At 48.3% G+C, this 19003-nt stretch overlaps 1 protein-coding gene across 1 annotated transcript in view; it reads left to right on the forward strand.

Annotated features, from left to right (window-relative positions):
• HELQ (helicase, POLQ like) overlaps nucleotides 1-19003 on the forward strand; it is a 606359-nt gene that overhangs the window by 143519 nt on the left and 443837 nt on the right. Inside the window, exon 8 of the mRNA XM_086961870.1 lies at nucleotides 7522-7667. Within this exon, the coding sequence (XP_086817996.1) occupies nucleotides 7522-7667 (146 nt within the window). The remainder of the gene's footprint in view (nucleotides 1-7521; nucleotides 7668-19003) is intronic.

Below are 19003 nucleotides of genomic sequence, written 5' to 3' on the forward strand. Positions count from 1 at the left end.
TTTCGGCCTCCGCTCAGCTACTCTGTTTTTTACCAAGTATATCGCTCCCGTGGCAGTATACCTATGATTAAGAGGCCTGCAGATCTTCTCATATCTCGACGATTGGCTAGTGAAGGCTCCTTCTCTTGAGCAAGTCTTGGAGCCCATTTACTTCTGCCTACAGCTCTTCCGTTCTCTAGGACTTGCAGTCAATTACCAAAACCCGTTCTCACACCTTCTCAACAGTTAACGTTTCTCAGAGCAACATTGGATACCTTCCAAAACAAGGCATTCTTATACACAGAAAGACAGAACACTATAGTATCTCTGGCTCACAGTCTATCCAAAAGAGAGTTCGCATCTGTCCATCTTCTCAAATCCTTTCTCAGCATGATGTCCTCTGCCATCCTCATCGTGCTTCACACGCGTCTAAGGATGAGACCTTTTTAAGAGCAGTTGGACAGACAATGTCTTCAGATAACCGGATCATTCTATATCATTCAGATCACCCAGGTCATGAAGAAAGCACTTCCTTAGTGGCAGTCTGCCAACAATATCTCTGTGGATTGAAATTCCTCTCTCCTTCCGGAGCTCATTCTGACCACGGATGCATCATTGAAAGGCAGGGGGGGCACCTTCGGGACCTTTAAGTATGTGGCAAATGGAGTCTATCCATCTCCAAGATGCACATCAATTTCCTAGAACTGAGGGCAATCTTCCTCACCCTCCAGTTGTTTCCCCCTAGAATACGAGCATCCTCCATCCACATTCGTACAGACAATACCACCTGCATGCACTATTTCAACAAGCAGGGAGGAACGAGGTCTCTAATTCTATCTTTGGAAGCTCAAAGGAGCTGGGAATGGGTATTATGGCATCACATAACTATCAAAGCAGAACTTCTCCCAGGCCGAAGGAAAAACCTGGCAGACACCTTGAGCAGAATAGGTCATCCATGTCACAAGTGGGAACTCGATCCGTTATTTCTTGACTCCATTTTCCAGAAATGGAAACACCCAACTTGGACCTATTTGCATCTCAAGTGAACCAGAAATGGCAGTTCTTTCGCCAGCAGAATACCTCAGCGGGGGTCATGAGGGAATGTGTTTTCGATAATATGATCAGGAATGTTTGCGTACGCTTTTCCCCCATGCCCTCTAATATCCAGAGTTTTAATGAGAATGAAAAGGGAACTATGCCGGTTAATCCTCATTGCTCCACTTTGGCCCTGCCAGCATTGGTTTACGAAGCTACTACTGCTATCGGACACCAAACCGTATCGCCTGCCAGTAATACTGACTTTTACTGACCATTCACAAAGGACAAATCCTGCATTCGCACCCAGCTTCTTTTCATTTGCATGCTTGACACCTGAATTCAATGAGTTCAAAGACTTAGTCCTTCCATAGGACTGTAGGAATATATTGTCCAAGGCTAGAGTCAACCACTAAAATGTACAGACTAAAATGGAAGTATCTTTGCTCTTGGTGCCTTCGGAAAGTCATTCACCCTCTTCTCTCTTCTCCAGAACAACTCTTGCCTTATCTACTCTCTCTGGCACAGTCAGGACTGGGGTATGCATCAATGAGGGTCCACCTTGCAGTCATCTCCCGATACAGAGAAACTTCCGATCCTTCTTCCTTTGTTCCTCTCGCATCATCAAACAGTTCATGAAAGGATTATTCAGGACTTTTCCTCCAATTCGGCCTCCTCCACCAGAATGGCACCTCAATGTGGTCCTATCTCAACTAATGAAACCGCTGTTTGAACCAATTCACAAAATTGAGTTGCATTGCTTCTTGTGCTTACTTTTGCAAAGGAGGGTAAGTGAAATTCAAGCTTTCACCAGAAAAGAACCCTGTTTACAATTTACAGAGAACTGCATTTTACTAAGAACAAATTCTAAATTCATCCCGAAAATTCCATCTCAGTTTCACCTAATGAACCTGTTGTCTTTCGGACCTTTTCCCAAAATCCTTCTTTTCCAGCAGAGAAATCTCTTCACTCCTTGAATGTTAAACGTTGCCTCAAGTTATATTTGCAAAAAAGACTAAGCAGCTCTGCAAAATAGATCACCTACTGGGCCTCAAAGACAGGTTCTGCTGTCACAAAGAAGACTATTGCGCAATGGATCGCTGCTACTATTCAGCTCTGTCGTACTAAGATGGGTAAACAGCTTAAGTTCAAGGCCAAGGCACATTCTACAAGAGCAGGTTCCTCTTCTGCTGGTGTCCTTTTGGACAAGATTTGTCGGGCCGCTACATGGAGGAGTGCACATACTTTCATGCAGCATTATTTTCTGGATATGGCAACTTACAGCGAAGCAGCTGTAGGACAGGCGATCTTATGTCATCTGTTTCAATAAGGTAAGCCTCTACTCTTAGAGGTGTTTTTTCTCCTTCTGCATTATGTATCCTTACCAGTTTAAAGTGATAGTATGGTATTTTGTTTTTGCACGATTACTTTGTTTATATGCTGGTGAAAAAGTGCTACATTATATTTTATATGTTACAGTATATACATGTAGATTGTTACCCACCATCCTCTTAGGGTATATACATATATGTTGATTGTTTCTATGCACATTTGTCTATGCAACTGCTAGCTACCCTGATTCAAGCATGTGGATCTATGAAAGATCCAAAACTGCAGAAAAAAATGAGTTACTTACCTGTAATTGCGGTTCTCCAGTATTGGTATCTTTCATAGATTCACATGCGACCCACCCTCCTCCCCTGAGAGGCTTCCCTTATTTCCTCACGGTATATATTTCACACTTGTGCTTGGGAGTGTTTTACAGGGAGCTGTCGCCTGATTAGCTGCTACTTAAGTTTGGTTCTTTTTACAAAGGAAAGTAGATTGGCTATTGCAGTGACTGTTCTTTGTATTGTAGCCTATGGCAATATTAACTACTGCTTTCATAAGTATACCTTGGGACTCCCACTACGCCGATGGGGATGCTTCAAGAATCTGAATCTATGAAAGATACCAATACTGGAGAACCCCAGTTATATGTAAGTAACTCATTTTCTTATGGGACTGGGCCAACTAGAATTAGGTAGACATCGCAGTGTAACACCTACTGGGACGCCAAAACTATCAGTCTAGTGCACTCAGTCAAACTTATCAGATTGCTTTGAGTGGGAGTTCCACCAAAACCAAGTGGACTACATCTTCCACATAATGGGGAAGGGCAATGGCTAGATCTGTTCACCACATTGGGTAACAAAAATGTAGATACAACTCCAGCAGGATTTGGCAATCAGTAACCCAGGACAGATCTTTTTTGATCGTCTTTCCATGTGCTATTCTTTTGTTAACCCTTATCCCCAGGGTACTGCTGAAGGTGAATAACTGTACTCATTTCCCTGGCATAACCATGCCAGTACTGGTACAGTGAACTCCTAAGACTCTCCGAAGTTCCAACAGTGCCACCAAGTATGAACTCCAGGCCCCTCTCGTGATTCAATGGAAACTTAGTCCATCACAAATTCAAGTCACAGAAATTGACAGCCTGGTATCTGACCGCCCAGAGTTCGGTCATGTAGATCGGTCGGTAGAATGCAGGAACATCCTGCAAACGGCTATCACAAACACATATAAGCATTTCTGTGTATGGTGTAAAGACCAAGTATTCTATCCATTGTACGCACAGCGTCATCAAATACTTCCATACGTGCTCTAGCATGCCAAGAGTGATCTTAAATATTCGGAGAGCCCACCTGATTGCAATCTCGAAATTTAGAAGAATGAGAGACGTCTCAATTTTATTTTTGCACAGGGTCATAACAGTTCATCAAGGTTTTTTTTAGGGAGTTTCCTCTAATATGGCAATCTACAGTGCTTTGGAAGCTGAATACTGTTTTAAGCCAACTCATGGTGCCACCCTTCAAATCAATCCACACAGCACATCAAAAGTTCATCTCTTGGAAGACAGTATTTCTGCTGCCACTTACATTGGCTAGGAGAGTTCCAAGCAGTTACTATAAAGAACATTTTCTCCGCTTTCATAGGAACAAAGCTATTTTTGGACCAATTCTAAACTCATGCCTAAGGTCCCCTATGACTTTAATCTAAATTAATCTGTCACTATATTTCATTTTCCCAAATCCCGTAAGGATTGAGAGAAGGAGTGTGGCTCAATGGTTAGAGCGGCAGACCCTGATGCAGAGTTCTGGCCTGGGACCAGGGTTCAATTCCCGCCTCGGCGGGTCTTGGGCTCAATTTCCTCGGACCTGACAATTCTCGCCTTGGTGCCTATTCTAATCATGGGCCCCACGCTGCAACTCTGGGCAGTAGCTTGCTTAACCTCCACACTGGCCCCAACAGTGCTAGGATGCCTGGCTTCACCCTGGGGGTGCCCAGGAGTGGACACTTCACAGGGAAAGCCAGGAAGGATTCCACAGCGGTATGAGTAATAGCGCCAGGAAACCGCTTGGTGGCAGTGCGCTCTACAAATACCTTGACATTTACATTTACATTTAGGCAGAAAAATCTTAACACTCATTATATGTGTGCAGATGCACTAGAGTTTATTTACATTGACAATACGAAAGACAGCTGCTGTGTTCTTTGCCCATCCAGGAAGAGCCGACCCATGTCTAAACAGGGAATAGCGCACTGACTATCAGCCCGTATCCCCTCTGCCACAGCAAAGAGAATCGTCCACTTCAGGGCAGAATGAGGGAAATTTCCACCTGGAGTATGGCAATGTCTGCTGTACTGAATGCTTGTGTGCCTTTATGTGACACCCGGCATGCTCCAAGCACTACTTCCTGGATGTGCCACAACAGCCAACACAGAAGTGGGGCAATTGGTCCTCCACAAGCTATTACAGTAACGTTGAGTTTTCTTCCTTCTATATTGCAAATTTACTGTTCACTGTTCTGATTCAAGAATGTGGAAAAAATGAAAGCTCTAGGGCTGGAGAAGAACTTCTGTACTTGCATGTAAATCTTCAGTATATTCACATGTGATCTTCCCTCCTCCCTGGTCAGAGGCTCACTTCTATCATATGCATTTCTCACACTTGTGCTATGAAATCTGAACTTTGGTGGACTCCAGGAATAATCATAATAATACTAACCAGCATTTGTTAATTGCACAGCTACCTCAGGCAAGGTGTCCTGGCGCTGGGGGCAGTTGGGAAGATTAAGCGTGCTATTGCCCAGAGTCACATGTGCTGGGCTAATCTGCTGCCGGCACCGGGGATCGAACCGTGGGACCCCGTGTTACGGAGGCAGCCGCCCTGGCCGCTGCATCACACCTCCTCCCAATAGGAGAGCTTAGCTCTTCTAGCTCATTGGCTGATGTGTGGATTGTTTCAAATGAGGTGCATGTGCTTCTAAAATGTTGTTGAGACCTATAGCCATTTTAATACTGATTAATGACATTTACAGACAGTGAATTGTCAGCCTGACGTGCAGAATGCTTCAAACATGTGAATATATTAAAGATGCCAATACTACAGAACTGAAGTTAAAGATAAATAATGTCATTCACACAACATTCGCAAGGGTATTGTGTTAGTAGTATTCTGCAAATTTTGTATATGCGCCCTGCAGTCTGATAGATCCTCGTCTATAATATGATCTGTGCTGGACATTTTTATTTAAACCTATTCTGGCCCTGCCCATTCTTTAAAATCTTTAGTCTAATTGTCCGCCAGAGGGGCATCTACTGTCATCCAATGTGCAGCAATACTTGGCTAATATAATTCCAACTTGTGCTGCACTTTAACACATATCCACCTTAGTTTAGAAGTAGGATCTGCCAAATGTATGCCTCAGGAGCCAGTGTTATTGTTGACTCTACTCTGCCATTAATTCTGATTGCCACCACTACCAACTGTAGCAGCAGCTTATGACATGACTAGGTCATGTCTAAGAATTTCGTACCTAATACTGTAGATTTTAAATGTGTCTAATCTATTTGCATGTATCCCACAAAAGAATTATGTGGCTTATATCGGCTTTATATATATAATGCTGAACTGCGTTTAGTGAAACCTTGTGTTACTCAGTATCTTAATGATGTTCTTCAGTAATCACTCCCAATCCCTGATCATGTTTTACTCTTCACAGTCCTTTTCCCATTGGAGTGTCACCTTCTTCTTTTTTGGGTCATATTTCTAAAGTGACTTAAGGAGTTTCATAACCACCCCGTTTGATATTCACTGATTGATCACTGCTGTCAAATTATATGTTACCTGTGTATCTCTTCCATCACTCTTCTGTGTTGTAAAACTTGTCCCTGTCCCACCTTTTCAAAGGTTATAAATCAGCTGTTTACATATAAAACTCCCACATTCAAATTTCTTTCCGTATGTCTGTCTAGACCTAGCTGAGACTCTAGCCTCTTGGTTGAAGATAAAAATTGAATTTCAAATTTGAATTAAAGTTTGCAGTCCGTACCCAAAGCAAGTGTAAGGTGGTGTCGACAGTGCATTTCTGTTTTGTCAGATTTTGTATCACCCTTTTTCAAGTAATTACCACCCATCATCTGTACTACAGTTAACAGCACTTGCCCACAATAAGAATGTGTCTGCATATAACAAGCACAACCTGTAACAGATTTTCCACTTTAGGGGTCATATACATTTACGATATACACATCCTTTCCATTTAATGATTTCCTCAGATACTGTATCTACCGTGGTCCTCCTTTGCCTATTTATGTGCAAATGGTTTACCACAGGCAATCCATTCCCGCAACCCTGAGGTACCACCTGTTATTTGTATGGTAGAAACACCCTATTTACTTTTTAGGTATGTTTTCAATGTCTTCTTTTATAAGGTGCTTTACTTGTAGATATGCTTACCTGTATGTTGCGTTTCCTAAGATATAAGAAGACTGTTCTTTGTTTGACATTGAAACTATGCTCCCCAGTTACACATTGTCTTCTGCACAGCTTCCACCTTGCTTTGGCTAAAATACATTTAGCACCTTTTGCATTACAATTATACATCTGTATGGTACATTCGTACATTTCAATTGTTACATTTTGGTGTGTTTCATCGGCAGGCAGATTAGGAAGCCGAAGCCGAAGCCGTTATTGGGCTTTGCACAAATTAGTCCCAAATTTGCATGGCCTGTTATGAGCAAGAGCAAAGTCCTCTATTCTTGTTTGCATCTGCACATGTTGTTTTTCAATTATTTAGCGCTATTCACTTTTAACACGGTGTACTTAAAGTTCCGAAATTCCCCATCTTTTGAGAGCGCTCCAGAACTGAAGATAAAACATTTTATTTTTCCTACTGCAGTTTTGTTGGCTTGTAACAGAGGTCCTACACAAAATGTTTTGCATGAAAGGAGACCCACCCGCCCATTTGATAAATGAAATGCGCATTGATCTTACAAATATTAGCTTAAAACAAATCATCTCAATTTTTGCATTATTTCATTTATATTGCAAGCTAAGGAATTACTTGGAGAATTGTTCTGTAGACTGTAAACAAACCAGCATGACCAAATGGATGGTACTACCAACTTGTTTGAACCTAAGGCTTTATATTAAAATGTAAACAATGTTTGCTTCCTTAGTATTCCAGTAGTATGCAAAAGTTGGATCCTGACCATCTCATAGCATTGGTGACCGAGGTTATTCCAAATAATTCCTGCCTGGTCTTCTGCCCAACTAAAAAGAACTGTGAGAATGTTGCTGAGATGGTTTGCAAGTACCTAAGCAAGTAAGTTAGGTTGATATTATTTTTTTTACTTCCTATGCTGTATCGTTAACGACGCTTTTGTAGTAATGCAAGATTGTTTTTTACTCACATGAGCCAACATTTTCACACACCCTCATCCAGGGCATGGCAAATACTAGCCATTACTAGTTGTAGTGTGGTAAGAACCATATTATTGTCTTTAATTTTACAGCCAGGGAATTATGTTTATTGTTTAGAGAACTGAGATCCTGTTAGTAATTTTAACTAAATATAATTTAAGGTGAATGTTTTAGAAAAAGCCGCTGTTAAATATAAAGGAGGTGAAGAGCACTTGACAAAACTAAAAAGTAAAGTACAGTGTCCTCTCAGGCCTGGAAGGGCAGTGGATGGGGCTGTGAAGAGTTGGGAGGGTTACAGAGGGATGTAACAAGTAATAAACTTATTTTTCTCACTCATACTCCTGTTTCGTTTTGATTTACATATTTTCTGCTTGCCACTATTGTATTTCAGAGTATTAAATGTTTTGTTTTCAATTTTGTAATTCCAAACTATGCACATATAGGCTTATGTTCTCATCATATGTACGTACATGTGCATGAGTGTTTATTCCATTTTAGATTGAAGTATTTTTGCTAAATTAGTTCATCAACTTTTTTCAGTGCATCTTTACACTAGGATTTCTAACTTGGCTTCAGTTGGTCATTTGGTACGATATTGCAGCACAAGGGTATCCAGGATATGGACAAACATTGTGCTTCCAGGGATGCATTCATCCCTAGACATTAACTTGTGCTGCAACTGTTACCTGAATCATGACTGTGTGGATTCTGAAGCTGGAAAGAGTTGAAAGAGTTGTGTGTTCCAGTGTCCATAAGATAAGTCAGGAGGGTACCTATGGCAGCATTAGGTTATATGGATTCTTCAAGCAGGTGTCTAGTTGAGGAACCACTAGTTCTGATTGATAGGCCAATCTCAATTCGAAATAATGGGAAGATAACCAGTAAGGATTATGAAATGTGTTCAGGTCTGACTGCACTACTTCTAAAACCGGACACTGTCAGTAGACCAAGTGGGAAAGTTGGAAATATAAAGCAAACACAAGGAGGTGATGGACAGAGCACTGAAACGTTTCAGAAACTCACCCCCAGAGGGGCGTGGCCAAGATGGCGTCGGAGTAGGACGCACTTTCGATCCTCTCCGGCGCCGCTTCTACAAAGCAGCGTATAGCGGGGTCCCGAGAGCGCTGCTCGGCGCCCTGCGAATTGTGGTGACTGGCGGAGTGCTCCGGTGCCGCCGAGGAGGAATTTTGGAGCCTACGGCGCCTCTGGGGGTCGATCCAAGTTGCGGCCTGTGACGCCGCGTCCTCGCGTACTGGAGGACCCGGCCTCCCCTCGAGCGACGTTTCGCCCCTGGCGGGCCCGGCTGCTGCTGACGACCCCGGCGTGGGTCAGACGAGGAGCGGGGCACGTCCCTGCGGGGAACTGCGGGGAGGAGCGCATCGGCGGACCCAGCGGGGCGGGCTCACAGACAGCGGCCCTGACCCCGACGGAGGCGGACAGGCCGGGGCGCCCTTGCTACCCCCGCCACCGGAGCACAGCGGAAGGTACACCGGAACAGCGGTGAGGCGCGAGGTACTGGCGGGGACGCGCAAGGCACCGCGGCTAAGTTGGACCTGAGCCGAGGGCGGATCGAGAGCGGCACCTGCGAACCAGGGGCGCTTCCTCTACGCTGCTTGGCCCTGCCCGAAGGAGCATTCCACCTGCACCAGCGGCTGGGGCAATTAACTGCCTGAGGTGGGAGACCCACCGTGCAGACTGGCGCCGCCTTCTTGATGTACCCCTGTTTGGCGCTCGCACTCACTGTGCTGCTAGCTGGAGACACTCACCGCGTTCCCCTCGGACCTGCGCTCGGCTGACCGCTGACCCTGTGCTGCTGCCCCTTGCGCCCTGAGGTAGAGGAGGGGACGCAGCTGGAAGACGCGGAGGCCGGATGGTGGCGAGCTGCATTCACTGACCACCAGGAGGGGGTCTCTTCCCGCAACGGCCCGCATGGTCCTGTGAGCGCTGGAGGTGGGTGCCCAACCCGGGCACCGGTGTGCAGTAAACGCCCCGAGAGGGGGAGGCCGCCTTGCCGACTGAGCACGCCTGCTTGAACCCGAGACAAGGTGGACTACGCCGCCGACAGGAGGCCCGAAGCTGTGAATCCCTTGCCGGTGACTGGTCCTCCCGACCGCGTCTGCCTAGAGTTTGGTGGAAGGAGGGTGAAGGAGTTCGCGGCCATGTCCAACTCACAGCGCAGAGGAGGGAATAAGGGGAAGGAGGGGGCCTCCAAACCGTCGCAACAGCCTGCGTCGCCGGGAGCCAGTGGTTCCTCTAAACAGTCGGATGATGAAGCTCCGGCGACCAAGGCTTTCATGAAGGAACTCTTCGCTACCATCAAAGAGGATATTACCGAACTCCGTACACAGCTGGCCTCGGACCTCAGGGAGGTGCGGAGGGATGTCGATGGGATCGGCGAGAGGGTGGCGACGCTGGAGGACCATGACCTTAGCATGGCGAATGATGTGCACCAACTCCAGCAGGACATCCTACGTCTCACGGAGCAGAATCTGAGCCTACAAACCCACACAGAGGACTTGGAAAACCGCTCCAGAAGGAACAACATACGTATTAAGGCGGTACCGTGGGATGGTGAAGCGGGGGACCTGCGTGGGTACGTCCTGGCCTTGTTCCTTCAGATCCTAGAGGATGAAGGAGTGCGGGACATCCTGATGGACAGAGTGCACAGAGTGGGGCTACCCAGGAGAAATGGGGGCCCACCGCCGGACATCCTTGTCTGCGTACATGACTTTCAGGTGAAGGAGAGGATATTGAGGAAGGCTAGAACCATCTCCTCATTACAATTCAGGGGCCACCGCCCCCAGCTGTACCAGGATCTAGCGGCGACAACCTTACAGAAACGGAGGGATTTCCGACCTGTGACCGCCTTCCTCCGGGAGCGTGGGGTGCCCTACTCGTGGGGTCACCCCTTCCGGATCGTCTTTCGGTGGGAGAATAGATTGAGGCAGATCAACTCCCTACAGGTGGCGAAGGAGCTGCTGGGCATCGAAGAGACGACACCATCGCAGGAGGCGCATGGCTCGCCATTCCGTAGGCGGCGGCGCTCTTCCTCGTGGCACAGGGTGGGCCCATCACCGGAGCGACGGCGACCAGATTCGGCGGCTAGTGCACAGGAGAGGGATGCAGCGGTAGCATCGGTAGCCTCCGCCACTGTGGCGGACTCCCAGCTGGGCTCTGGAGCAGCTTGACCCCACAACAGCGAGGTGGCGTCGGAGGGGGCTCTTGGTCTGAGGTCCTCGGGGTACTAAGGTACTTTTGGAGAAGACACCCCGGATTCGGACCTGGGGGTCCCAAAGTGGACTCCCCTGCCCCTGCCACAGTCCAGTGGGGGACTTTTGAACCGTGACCTGCTGGAACTGAAGACTGCGAGGTTCAGGTTCAGTGCCTTGAGGGGCATTTTGTTGTTCTTTGTTCTTGGTGGGGTGCTGGGGGGGTTTGTTGGCGCTCTGATTGTGGGTGGCATAACGGGGTGTTTTGGGGCGGGGTTGGGTGTTCGAGGGGTGGCGGCGACGCTGTGTGGAGAATATGGGATGACAGGTTCATTATCGTTACTTTCATTTGTGTTTTACGTGGGATTCTGGGAACTACCCTTGTTGACCCTTATGTGCCTTGGTGATGTGGCTGCCTCATGGGGCTCGCGGGGTGGCCGGGAGGGCCTCCTGAATTGGTTGTGGCTGGGTTTCTTCCCTGGGGACCCCGTGGTTGTTCTTTCTCTTTGGGCCTGGCTGGTGGGGCAAGTACGAGTCTGGGGCGGGCCTCGTGACTGTTTGATGGTGAGCATGGCATGGAATCTGTGTGAGCCCTAATGCATGTTAGCGTAGGGACTTGGAATGTCAAGGGCCTTAACTCCCCACAGAAGAGGCAGAAGCTCTGGAAGTACATCATAGATCACCATCTGGATATAGTGGCCCTCCAGGAAACCCACCTAGCTAGGAGAGATGAACTGAGGCTTCGTCATCGGCAGTTCCCCCTTATCTACAGGGCCTCTGCAGCCACGAAGCACAGAGGGGTGGCCCTACTCTTCCGGGCTTCCCTTCACTTTCAGCCCCTGGGTGTGAGTGCGGACAGAGACGGCCGTTGGCTTCTGGTGAAAGGTCTGTTGCGAGACCGCCTGTGTACCTTTGCTGTCTTGTATGCCCCTAATACGGGTCAGAATGGCTTTCTGCAGGATTTGCTGGACAGAATGGGGGACTTTGTGGAGGGTCACTTAATAATGCTAGGCGATTTCAACATGGTATGGGACAGAGGGCAGGATCGCTCTGGGGGCCGCAGGGTGGACACAGGCGTCTTTTCGGACAAAACTAAGCAACAGTTGAGAGATCTAGGGTTGTTTGATGGTTGGCGCTTTCTTCACACACAGGCCAGAGACTACACCTTCTTTTCCAACGTACACCACACATACTCCCGTATTGATTATATCCTACTCAGCCAGGCTCTTCGGGGAGATGTACAACTGGCGAGTATTTTTCCACTTTCACTGTCGGATCACAGCCTCGTTGTTCTGGGACTGCGCTGGGCCGCTGGGGGGGATGGTTGGCGTAAGTGGTACTTTCCGGCGGCTCTGGTCCGGGACGAGAAGTCGTGTAAGGCACTGCGTAAGGCAATTGGTGATTTCTTCCTCCTTAACCCACCCTCGGACACGTCGGTATATACCACATGGGACGCATGCAAGGCCTCCCTGCGGGGCACGTGCCTCGCTCTCAACGCGAACCTGAACAAACTGCGGCGCGAGGAGCGGGAGGCTCTGGAATTGGAATTGGCTACCTTGGAGCAGGCCCACAAGGCGAACCCATCCAGGGTGACCCTACGCCCCCTAACAGCGGTCCGAGGGAAACTGAGGGCCCACTACAATAACAGGGCGGAATTCACCCTTCTGCGACTCAGGCGTACCTCCTACTCCCAGGGCAACAAGATCGGGCGTCATTTGGCCCGACAACTGCGGGACAAACATGAGAAGGAATATATCGGGGGTATTCGCGATCAGGCAGGATCTGTCCAGCATAGAGACGCGGACAAAGCAGCCATCTTCGGACGCTTTTACGCGGCACTCTACTCGAGTGACACTCTCGATCCCGGCGCGCAGTCCAAATTCCTGGAGGGCCTGCCACTCCCGAAGGTTTCTAGAGAATGGAACGAATTGCTATCCTCCCCCGTCACCCGTGAGGAGATCCTGGAGGCCATCAAAAACCTGAAGCTGCACAAGGCCCCCGGCCCTGATGGCTACACGGCCCTCTTTTACAAAACATTTGCTTCTGAACTATGCGACTACTTGGTTTCCCTCTTCAACGCAATGGCGATTGAGGGCAGAACCACAGACTCTATGGCTGAGGCGCTAATCAGCATTATTCCCAAATCAGGGAAGGACCCTACCCTTTGTTCATCCTACCGCCCGATAGCACTCCTCAATTTGGACGCCAAACTGTATTCCTCTATCTTGGCGACTAGGCTACAGGACTTGATGCCGGCCCTGATCCATCCTGATCAATCGGGAATTATCAAAGGCAGACAGACTCATGATAACCTGCGCCGCGTCATACACCTCATCGAGAAGGCGGAGCGCTTCCACATACCCGCGGTACTCGTGGGGCTCGACGCAGAGAAGGCTTTCGACCGCGTCGACTGGGGCTTTCTACATCGGACTCTAGTGGCTTTCGGCTTCTCGCCCGCGTTCGTGAAGATGGTTGAGGCTAATTACAGTGGGCCCACGTCCCGTGTTTTGGTCAATGGCCATAGATCCACGGCTTTCCGCCACTCCCGAGGGACGCGCCAGGGTTGTCCCCTCTCACCTCTTCTCTTTGCTCTGAGTATTGAGCCATTGGCATTAGCAGTCCGGGGTGATGAGGGGATTTTGGGTCTTCCCTTTACGGGTGAACAGCACAAGATCTCGCTCTTTGCGGATGATGTTCTGCTGTCCATCAGGGACCCGGCGCTGTCACTGCCACATGTCCACTCAGTGCTATCAGCCTACGAAGAAGTGGCGGGCTTTAAGGTGAATTTTGATAAATCCTACATCCTCAACCTCACTCTCTCGACGGGGGAGGTACACGCGGCCGGGCTGCTCACCCCACTTGCCTGGGCTTCAGAGTCCTTGCTCTATTTAGGCGTACGACTGACCTCTACCGTGAATGCCCTGTTCCACGCTAATTTCCCCCCGATGCTATCCTCCGTGAGGGCTGGGCTGGAACGCTGGAAGCCTAAATACATCTCGTGGCTAGGCAGGGTGCACGCCCTCAAAATGGTGCTCCTTCCCAAATTGTTGTATCTATTCCAGGCGTTACCTATTCCGATAGGGCTGGACTACTTCCGCCAATTAAAGACCATGATGCTCCGGTATGTCTGGCAGGGCGGCCGAGCACGGCTCCCTTTCCACGTCCTGAGGCGCCCACGCTCGGAGGGGGGGGTGGGCTTTCCGGACCTGCATTTATACTACAAGGCTGCCCAACTGAGGGTCATTGTAGAGTGGTCCCAACAGCAGTCGGAGAAACACTGGCTCCACATGGACCGTAGCGTGGCGGGCCGCTCCGTTTGGGACTTAGCCTGGAAACCTAAAGCGGACCGCCCCAGGAATGCCTACATTAGCACCCCCACGAGCACGGTGCTGAAGGTATGGGACACGGTGAGCGGAGATGACCGCTGGACCACGTTCCCGTCCCCTTTCACCCCAATTCATTTCAATCCGGCTTTTCCACCGGCTCTGGAGGAGGGACCGTTTAACGGGTGGAGGGAGGGTGGCTGTAGAGCACTCACCCATTTGTTCCATGGCGCCGTACCCCTCACTTTCCACAACTGTATGAGGGACTATGGCGTCCTCCCGACGGAGCGCTTTAGGCATCTCCAACTCCTGCATTGGGCTACATCACCTGCAGTGGTGGACACGGCTACCAGACCCTTGTCAAAATTTGAGTCTTTCCTTCTTCACACTACCACCATGAAGGGCGCGATCTCCTTCTTGTATAAACTGTTATTAGACTCTGCCGTGTCACCACGCCCACGGTATCAGGATCACTGGGAGGCCACGTTGGGGAGGGACATCTCTGCTGTCGAATGGCGGGACCTATGGAGAGACGTGACAGCGCACAATCACTCTGCTGATCTCAGAGAAGCGCATATGAAAGTCATCTTTGATTGGTACCTGTATCCCTCAAAGTTGCGCCGCATATTCCCAGCTACTTCGGATAGGTGTTGGCGGGGCTGTGGGATGTTGGGAGACTTTAAACATATTTGGTGGGACTGCCCTACCATCCAGCCGTACTGGGCTGAGATTCTATCCCACATTAGAGACATCTTGGGTTACCCGATACCGAACTCCGTGGACTTTGTCCTACTGGGGCTTAGAGACCCGCTACTTGAACACCAGACTAAGGCGGACAAGAGGGTGATGTGGCTGTGTTTGGGTGCGGCCAAAAAGACTCTAGCGGCAGCGTGGAAATCCCCATCTGCCCCGGCCATTTCCTTGTGGCATGCCCGACTGTGGCGTCTGTTAAGCATGGAACGCCTTTCTGACATCTTCCTTGGGCGCTTTAAGAACTTCATGTACAATTGGGGCTCACTTGTGCGATTTCTATCCCGAGGTTTGCCCTCAGCTGTGTGCCCGCCAACATTGCGATCTCTCCATCTTTTCCAGATTTGATTTCAAGAATGCCTGTGTTGAGTGCTATGAGTGCTAGTCGCCGTCACTGGGGGGAGGGTGATGTTGGGGAGGGTTGTGGGAGGGGGATAGTTGGGGTGTTCGTTCTCTGTTCTCCTTTCCCCCTTTTCTCTCGCTGCGACTAACTGTGCCTGGGGAGGGCTACAATGCCACATGCGGACTTTGAGCGTTGCCTCGCTCTGCCGCTGCCTATGTTGGACTAGAATCCCTATTATGGATGGACTGAGCTCTATCGCCCTTCCCCTTTGGATGAGTCCCTCCCCCTTCTTTGCGCCCCCTGTGTGGGGTTTCGTGGCGGTGTGTCGCCGGTTTTATTTTTTTTTTTATTTTTTTTTTATTTTCCCTTCTACTATACTGCAAAATAAAGGTTTTACAAAAAAAAAGAAACTCACCCCCAGTCACAGATGTGGCTTGAATCCATCATAATTCTTTAGCTCTCTTCGCCACTTCCGTTCAGACCCAGCTTTATGCAAATCAGTCTTGACCCTGTGCCTCATGGGGACAGTCCAGCCCGAACAGCCAAGCCAGGTCTTCCCTGAATCGGAAACCAGCATCCTGGGACCGGTTTCTGGGTAACACCCTTCATCAACCAGGCTAGCTTGAATCCAGTGGCAAAGTGAGCCAGGGACCCACGTCTGAACATAACCTGCCAACTTAGGGCGAACAAAGTTGGAAATATAACGAGGATAATCAGATGATATCCTTGCACAGGCTTAAGTGGTCAATAATATTTGAAATAGGGCTTAAACTGTGTGGCTAAAATGTTAATTACTAAAGAATATGATTAAACCTAAACTGTGACAATGATTCTTGTCTTTCTCTTTATTAATCTAAACATTTTGAGTTAAAAAAGGATTAAAAAATCAAAAACAAGTTTGTGTATCAAAAAATGAAAGGTTTATTAAGTCGAAATGTTCTTGTACTTTGTAAGAAAGACTGGTATTTGACTGGGCTAGGATAAAAGAACATTGGTATCTAAAAACTAATTCTGCCCACATAAAATGTTTGCCACAAGACAGTCACATAATCAATAATAAAATAGAAAAAACTTGTACACTGGTGATGGTGTAAGACCAGTGAGGATTACTGTTAGGATGATTGGTGGGTGTGCGGGAAAATGCCTCTCACTTGTTCCTTACTGTCCCACTCTGAAAGTAAAGGGGTCCCCAATCATTTTTTCCTACTGGAGAAATAATGCTTACTGTGGTGATAATTGATGCCACAACATTAACCAATGGAAGTTAGGGGGTGTAAGGCCAGGGACCACAGCATGCCAGTTTGCTTGAGTCCTATTGTCTCTTTGTTCAGTCTGTGCGGTCCTCGGAGCAGTTGCATTCTGGGTGTTGGGGGTGGGTGTTGGGGGTGGGTGACTCAACTCTTGTAACCGAAGAGATGCACAGTTCAGAGCAGATATCAGTAAGGAAATTGACAAAAAAGAAAATGAAAGGGCTGTTTCATTCTTATAAGAACATATGATATTGCGGCTAACAATAAGGGGATTTATCTACTAATACACATTTTTACAGATGGACAACATTTCACTCTGCTCCAGCCTGTTGAATTGTGTGATGTGCCTTTGCTGACTACCCTTGAGTTTTTAATAGTTTTAAATAATGCTAGTGTTTTTCAGGAGTCGCACAATCCTCGTTCTGCACCTAGTCTCTTGTTAACAATTCTCCAAACACTAGCTTCTAATCTGGATAGGTCTTATGACCTTGCAAAGTTTCGGAACTTTAACTTCTAGTCCAACTTTATGAATCAGGTGTTGTTCTGGGATATATATTGATTTTAAGGCGGTAATGTGAGCCAAAAATCCATAGAAAGTTCATTACAAATGCTTCCCACAATGTGGCAGAGCTAGGCAGCTGGTATTACCATGGTATACCATGGCAGGACAGAAAGACAAATAGTAGAAGCCTGGCCTTAAGCAAACAAAACCAGAAAAAGCTGGCAACGGTACATGGCTCAACCCAGAGCAAGAAGTTAAATAGAATACCGATCTAAAGCAATTTGAAAAAAATGGAATATGTCTAAGACTGTCATTAGCGAGCAGCATGATTGAAGCAGAGGCAAGAATTAGCAGACTTAAGAAACAGATGCTTTTGAAATCAGTATGGCAGAAGAAGTGGAATTAACAAAACCTGATTGCAGATGGAACCTTGGCTTCTTTGGCCTGATAGAGTATACTAGACAGTGCAAATCTCTCCAGAATTTCTAGAGGCCTGGATACTGCATACTCAGGATTTAGCCTTTTCTAGAAACTCTGAGATAGAATGTGCTTACAGGACCTCTTCCCATAAATTAAAAGATGCTTAATCAAATAGGAAGCTGCCAAGATCAGCATATCACAAGGCTTACCTGAAGGAGAAAATACAGGTTCGAGGCACGTGGGCTGCTGAATTCATATCTGTGCATAGATCGCCGCCTAGTGTTGGATCCGGATGATTGCACATTGTTGTCCTGGAAGAGTCTTCGAAGTATCACGAGATAGGTGGCTCCTCCCCTGGACTACAGTGCTCATGGGCATCGACTCCATCCTCAGATTGTTTTTTTCCGCCATTGGGTTAGGATGTATATTGGTTCACTTTAGTCAGAATCGATATAAACCTTCTTAAGGCCAAAAGGTCTTTAGTTTTCTCGTCGGTATTGTTCTTGCGTTCGGTGCCTAGTTCTTCCAGCTCGGTTCCGAGCCGGATTCCAGAGAACCGCGTGCTTTCACCGCGGAAGGCCCAGTCGACGCCACAGACCTTATCGACTACTCATCATGGAACGGAGCCCGTTCAAGAGATGTCCCGTGTGCAACTCCAAGTATCCCCACATCGACGTCCACCCGGTGTGCAACAAGTGTCTGTCGCCGGATCATGATGAAGCCAGTTGCATGGCTTGTTCCGGTTTTCGATCCAAGAAGACGCTTAAGCATCGACGCGCTGCGCGCCCTGAGGCCCAGCAGACTGCACCGGCGCCTGTGGACATCTTCGATGCCGGGGATGATGAGGGAGCTGACCAGGAAGTTGGTGAAAACCTGTCGAATCCCGCGTCGGAGGTCGACTGTGACTACGACGCGGATGCAGAAATGTTTGACGCCGAAGAAGTCGTCGGCGAGGTAGGAGACGACGATGGGGCCTTTGGGGCCATGGAGGATAGCTCGAGCGAAGAGCTAACTCAAACTGACATTGGGGCCGAAACGCTTCAAAAGGCTCAGGTCGAGGGATCGCCACTAGGCCTTACCCAAGATCTTACAATGGGTTCTACGGCCCCGCCTTCGGGCTCGGCTACGGACATTACTATTGAACCGCACCCTGCAAAATCGAAACCGAAAGTAAAACCAACGGTCTCGACGCAAGCGAAAGCACTGGTGCCCCCCTCCAAACCAAAGAGTCGGATCAAAGGCCTCGTAGCCGTCGGCACCGACGAAGCAGAAGGGTGTTGTCGATCCGAAGACACAGGTCAAGGGCGTCGAGACGAAGTCTGCCACGCCGAAGACAAAGGTCAAGGTGGTCGAACCGATTAAATCGGCGCCGAAGGTGGTAGACACAAACAAGGGACTCTGTGATCCGAAGGTTCTCGAGACTCCGCGTCAACATGACAAG

Source organism: Lissotriton vulgaris, chromosome 3_1, assembly GCF_964263255.1.
Source record: "Lissotriton vulgaris chromosome 3_1, aLisVul1.2, whole genome shotgun sequence".
NCBI lineage: Eukaryota > Metazoa > Chordata > Amphibia > Caudata > Salamandridae > Lissotriton > Lissotriton vulgaris.